The sequence below is a fragment of the Geotrypetes seraphini genome, chromosome 8 (genome assembly GCF_902459505.1).
Source record: "Geotrypetes seraphini chromosome 8, aGeoSer1.1, whole genome shotgun sequence".
NCBI classification, from domain to species: domain Eukaryota; kingdom Metazoa; phylum Chordata; class Amphibia; order Gymnophiona; family Dermophiidae; genus Geotrypetes; species Geotrypetes seraphini.
In genome coordinates, this window is record NC_047091.1 from 33039238 (window position 1) to 33045621 (window position 6384).

A 6384-nucleotide genomic window follows, 5' to 3' on the forward strand; every position below is an offset into this window, starting at 1 on the left:
GTCACCTAACTCAGTGGTTCTGAGCTCAGCCCTCAGGGCACAGCCAACCTATTGGGTTTTCAAGATATCCATAATGAATATGCATGAGAGAAATTTGTGTGCCCTGCTTGATTTCTATGTAAATCTTTGTAGATATTTCAAACTGACTGGGTGTGCCTGAGAACCCCTGCCTAAGACTAAGGGAGATTTCATTCTTTGATTGGGTTCTACTGAAACAGGGTAAAGAAATTATCTTTTTATGTGGTGTGATTTTGTGCATTGCAGGCAGGGTAGAGAATAATTACATCTGATGATACAAATCCATCTGTGTCCTGCATTGTATTGTCACATACAGTATCAACCACCGAATTATGGGTTCCACCTGCAATCCTCAGCACCTTCCTGCACCAGAAGAGCTTGTTTATCAATTCATGCCTCATGTCCTTGGTCCTCAGAGCATATATGACAGGATTGATCATGGAGTTCACCAGGCAGAGGGTGCTGCAGAAAGCGAACACCCTCTTGACGTCATCGTTCAAGACAGTAAACAGGCTGTAGATCATGAAGAAGAGAACCGGAGACCAGCAGGTCACGAGCACAGTCTGCACGAGCACCAGGGTTTTAGCAAGCATAATGTCCATCCGCATTTTGGCTTTCCCAGGCTGCACTTGATAGCTCTTCATGCCCTGCTGGTGCTTGCGAGCCTTCCAGAAGACATAGATATAAGCGTAGAAGATAGCCAAGAGCAAAATCAACACCACGCAGATCCATGTGCATAAATAGTCTTTATCAATGAGGGGGAAGAGCTCTGAACACTTGGATTTCAATGCGCAACAATTCCAGCCCATTAAAGGAAGATAAGCAATGATTAGAGTAATTGCCCAGAGCACAACCAAGGCTAGTATAGCCCTTCGCTGGGTCACAGTACTCTTATATGCTGAAGGCTTATGGATGCAAATATATCGGTCAAAAGCAGTCAGCAATAAACTGCCGAGGGAGGCAGTAAAGGAAGTAATGACGCCCCCCAACTTAAACAAGAAGAGGCTGGAAGAGTCTGGTTTTTTAAAGACATGAAAATCCACAAAGCTGTACACAAAAATCACACTGGCCAAGAGGTCGGCCAGTGCCAGGCTGCTGATGAAGAGGTAGGAGGGCTTCTTCCTGAGATGTGATGAGGTAAAAATCAGGAACAACACCAGCGAATTCTCCAGAATGCAAAAAGCTCCCAGGGTGAAACACAGCACAGCTACGGCAATCTCCTGTGAGATGGTCAGGACCATGTACGAGTCCACATTGACAAAGTGACCACACTCAGACGTGTTCCCCTGTGTTTGATTCATCTTCCCATTATAATCCCCAAAGCGCTTTTGTAAAATCACGCTAAGTGTCTCTGGAGTTCTCCACCTTCTGACAGGCCCTAAGGGAGAGACAAAAAAGAATGTGAAAGCTTTCATAAACTGTTATACTCGGGGAAATCAGGTGAACGGGCAAAATTGGTTTCCAAAGCACACCATGGTATAGCTGTTAAGGAAGACCCCCATGCTAGATTTGGCAAACCTTCTTTTGGTCTTTTTGCCAGTTGTGGGACACAGACCGTAGAAATCTGTCTGGCATCAGATAACACACAACACGAAGTATTGAGGACAAGATGTCGGAGAGTCAGCCAAGGGTGTATAGTTCAAAAAGTCACTTTATTGGTAAATATGTCACAATAACTCAAAGACTTGACACTGGCAGTGTCTCGGCGTACATGCCTTTATGAAGAGTCTAAAAGGACCATGTTGAAACAAAATAAAATATAATGAAAAACATCATAAAAACATATACCAAACACTAAAATCAATAGCAACCTGGATGAAAGATCACAAACTGAAATTGAACCCAGATAAAACGAAATTCATCCTCCTAGAAAACAACAAAATACCAACCATAACCAACATTGAAATCAACGCAATCAACTACCCCATACAAACCTTCCTAAAACTGCTAGGAATAACTATCGACAGATGCTGCACCATGCAACCACAAATCAATAAAACAATACAAAAGTCATTCTTAGTCATGAGAAACTTAAGACAAGTTCGGAAATTCTTCGAGAAAACTCAATTCCAGCTCATAGTTCAGTCCTTAATACTAGGCCTACTTGACTACTGTAATATCCTCTACCTCCCATGCCCTACAACCATAACAAAACAACTACAAACTATCCAAAACACAGCACTAAGACTCATCTACTCATTAAAGAAACATGATCACATTACAGAAGCATATCTCCAATCGCACTGGCTTCCGATCCCAGTAAGAATACAATTTAAATTCTACTGCCTACTATTTAAGACTTTATACGGAGACAGTCCAAACTACCTGAATAACCGCCTCATCCACAACACCGCAACCAGACATAGGAAAACTCACACCCCATTCTCATACCCCCCAATTAAGGAGGTCAAACGGAAAAAACTATATGATGGCCTCCTGGCCACTCAAGTAGAGAGCTGCACGGGAACGGGGACGACGGGAATCCCGCGGACCCGCGGGCATCCCGCGGGTTCCCCCTTTGGGTCACGGGGATCCCGTGGGGACGCCCCTAGGGTCGCGGGGATCCCGTGGGGACGCCCCCTAGGGTCGCGGGGATCCCGTGGGGACGCCTCCGAGGGTTGCGGGGTTCCTGCGGAGCTGGATGTACTCAGTCGCGCGGCTCTTCTCCCTACCTTCTCTGCTTGCAGCACAGAGCCGAACGGAAGTCTTCCTGACGTCAGCGCTGACGTCGGAGGGGAGGGAGGGCTTAAACAAAGCCCTCCCTCCCTCCGACGTCAGCGCTGACTTCGGGAAGACTTCCGTTTGGCTCTGTGCTGCAGGCAGTGCAGGTAAGGAGGAGAGTAGCCTCGCGGTTCGAGTGGCTACCAAGAGAGGGGGCGGTCCGCCCCGCCACACCCCGCCCCGGTTGCAGCACAGCCGGCCAGGTCCCCTTACTTTTGTGGCACTTCCCCGACCGACCGACAACAGCCCCGGTCCGACAATCCTCCTTGCCCTGTAGCCGCGAATCTAAATTATCTTCTTACAGCAGCTGTAATAAGGTAATTTAGATTCGCAGTTAAGGGCAGGGAGGTTTGTCGGACCGGGGCTGTTGTCAGTCGGTCGGGGAAGTGCCACAAAAGTACGGGGACCTGGCCGGCTGTGCTGCACCCGGGGCGGTAGAGAAGGAGTGGGGAGAAGGACGCTGAAAGGCCATGGGGAAGACGGGAAGAGGGGGGGAAGGACTCTGAAAGCACTTGAAGACAGAGGAGGGAGAAGGACGTTGAAAGCACATGGGGAATACAAAGGGGTGGAGAAGGACGCTGAAAGGCCATGGGAAGGGCGGGGGGGGAAGGACTCTGAAAGCACTTGTGGAAGACAGAGGGGGGAGAGGGATGCTGAAAGCACATGGGGAAGACAAAGGGGTGGAGAAGGACGCTGAAAGGACATGGGGAAGATGGGGGTGGGTGGAGAAGGACGCTGAAAGGCCATGGGGAAGACAGAGAGGGAGAAGGACGCTGAAAGGACATGGGGAAGCAGAGGGGGGAGAAGGACGCTGACAGGACATGGGGAAGATGGGGGGAGAAAGACGCTGAAAGGAAATGGGGAAGAGAGAGTAGGGAGAAGACGCTGGCAGGGAAGAAGACTGATGCCAGACTATGGGGGGAACGGAGAGAAGAAGATGGGTGCCAGACCAATTTGGAAGGGGGAAGAAAGGGAGAGGCACAGTAACAGAGCAAATGGAAGATGCAGAAGGAAGAGAGACAGTGGATGGAAGGAATTGAATGAGAATATGAGGAAAGCAGAAACCAGGCAACAAAGGTAGGAAAAGAATTATATTTCTTTTTTTTTATTTTGCTTCAGGATAAAGTAGTATATTAGTTGTGTTGATAAAAATTTATAAACATTAGAGGCTCTGGTAGAAACCCATTTGCAAAGTATGTATTCTTCCCAATTAATATTTTCAAATTAATAAAGTCTTTTTGCTTATTTGTAAATGGGTTTCTACCAGAGCCTTTAATTCAGTAGCATAATTAAATGAAATAACTATTTCTGAAGTTTATATGGACGGGCGGGGACGGAGGGGATTCCTCGCGGGGACGGGTGGGGACGGAGGGGATTCCTCGCGGGGACGGGTGGGGACGGAGGGATTCCTCACGGGGACGGGTGGGGACGGGTGGGATTCCTCACGGGGACGGGTGGGGACGGGTGGGACTTTGGCGGGGACGGGTGGGATTTCTGTCCCCGCGCAACTCTCTACACTCAAGCAGCCAAACTAGACAACCAAATCGCCAATCTACTGACGGCATCCCTCGACTACAAGACTTTTAGAAAATAAATAAAGACCATACTCTTCAAGAAAACTCTGAAAAAAGAAATAATACCGCAAGTCTCAAACTCCACCTCTCACTAAAGCCAACTACCCCAAACAAATAACCTTACCCATTTCTCACTCTTTTTGAAATTGACCAATTTTTTTTTTTTTTTTGTAAGTTCTTGTTGTAATACATCTTGGATAATTCTTTTGTAATCCTTGAACTGCAAGGTAATGGCGGAATGTAATGTAATATATATATATATATATATATATATATATAAACAACATTATAAGCTGGAAATGAACAAAACAGCATAATTAAAACCATAATTGAAAACATAATTAAAAGCATATGTATGAGGGTAAACGTTATAAGCTGAACATAAATAAGCTAATAATATAATAAGTGAGAAACTGACTATAGTTATAAATACCAATGGTAGGAGAGCAAATGCCGTCTAACAATAGCTCAGAAAAAGTGAAACTCTGAAGGGAGGTGGATACCTTCCCTTGGTAAAAGAGTTTACCATCCAATCATTGCATTTGCTTTAAAAGACATCACTCTCTAACCAGGTAGAGCTTCAATTGTGTAACAAAAATGCTTAATCGACAAAAAATATGTTCAAAATTCTTATATATGAGAAAATCTCTTGTTGGCACTTATCTGTGCAGACTTGAAAAACTGTAACTGTAAGGGCTCTGGGGTCTCAACGTGGCCCCGTTTCGATAAACTGCTTCAGGAGACCCAATACACTACTGCACACTGGTATAAATGTGTATTCCCAAGAGATGATCTGAAAGTAACAATACTTTTTTGTACCCTTCTATCTATTGGCAACAGTTGAAACGCTTTGGAAACGCTATATAGATGATATTTTTGGTATATGGACAGGCACAGCAGAGGAATTGGACCAATTTTTAGGATGGTTGAACAGTTGTGATGCTAATCTGCAGTTCACTTTGTATAAAGATCAACACCAAGTACCTTTTTTGGACATTAACATTCAGTTGAGCAATGGGAGTTTTCAAACATCCATTTATCGTAAACCTACTGACCGCAACAATCTTCTTCAATATGATAGCTTTCATCCGAAGCATTTAAGGGATAATATCCCAGCAGGTCAATTTCTGAGACTCCGAAGACTGTGTACTTCCACACAGGATTATGTTTCTAAGGCAGAAGTCATGAAGGCCAGGTTTGAAGAAAAGGGTTACCCCGCCTCTGTCATCAAGAAAGCATATAAGAGGGGATTGTATGCTAACCGTTCTTTACTATTAGAAACACAATCCAAAAGTGATGACCAATCTCTAGTATGTGTTTTACCCTACTCACATTTGGCATTTCACATCAAACGGACTATTAAACAGCATTGGCATGTCATGCAATACCATCCAGAGTTTCAGGAACCCCCTCGATTTGCATTCTCCAGAAATCAGAATTTGAAACAACAGCTGGTTCACTCCCAGTTCCAGCAATCTTTTCAGGACATCTCTATTGACATGAGTGGGCATCACCCTTGTGGGCACTGTAGAATGTGTCAGTACAGTGTACCTCTACAGCACATGAATTTGATTACTAAAAGAAAACTTTGCCATAAAGCTTCAGATTGTAACACAAAGCAAGTTGTATATATAATACAATGTCCTTGCGGTTTGAGCTATGTGGGTTGTACAGTACGTAGCATTAAGACTAGGATAGGTGAGCACATAAGCAGGATAAATTCTGGCATACAAGAAGCCCCCCTTGTGCAACATTGGACGCAACAGCGGCATGATATCTCCACCTTGAGATTTTCAGTACTCGATATAGTCATCGCTACCAGAGGGGGTGATATACCTAAACTCCTCTGGCGTAAGGAACAGAAGTGGATCTTTGAGCTTAACACACTTCACCCTAGCGGATTAAATAATGAGATCGAGTGGGTGGCGTTTTTGTGAATTGATTCTTAGCTTAGGTTCAACAGCAGTTCTTTTCCAATAGAAGTTTTTTTCAACAGCTCTTTATTTACAATGACAGTGTTCTCTTTTTCATACATTAACCTTTTTTGACGTCATCGATTTTCTGACGTCAT

General features: G+C 44.8%; 1 protein-coding gene across 1 annotated transcript; it reads right to left on the reverse strand.

Annotated features, from left to right (window-relative positions):
• Window positions 1–236: 236 nt before the first annotated feature.
• CNR2 (cannabinoid receptor 2) lies at window positions 237–1319 on the reverse strand. Its single transcript, XM_033954602.1, has one exon. It carries the CDS (start codon window positions 1317–1319, stop codon window positions 237–239), a length of 1083 nt encoding a protein of 360 aa, XP_033810493.1.
• Window positions 1320–6384: the final 5065 nt, after the last annotated feature.

What these genes read in the sequence shown, in the direction of transcription:
- CNR2 (XM_033954602.1), bottom strand. Translation starts at nt 1,319, where the DNA reads ATGAATCAAACACAGGGGAACACGTCTGAGTGTGGTCACTTTGTCAAT.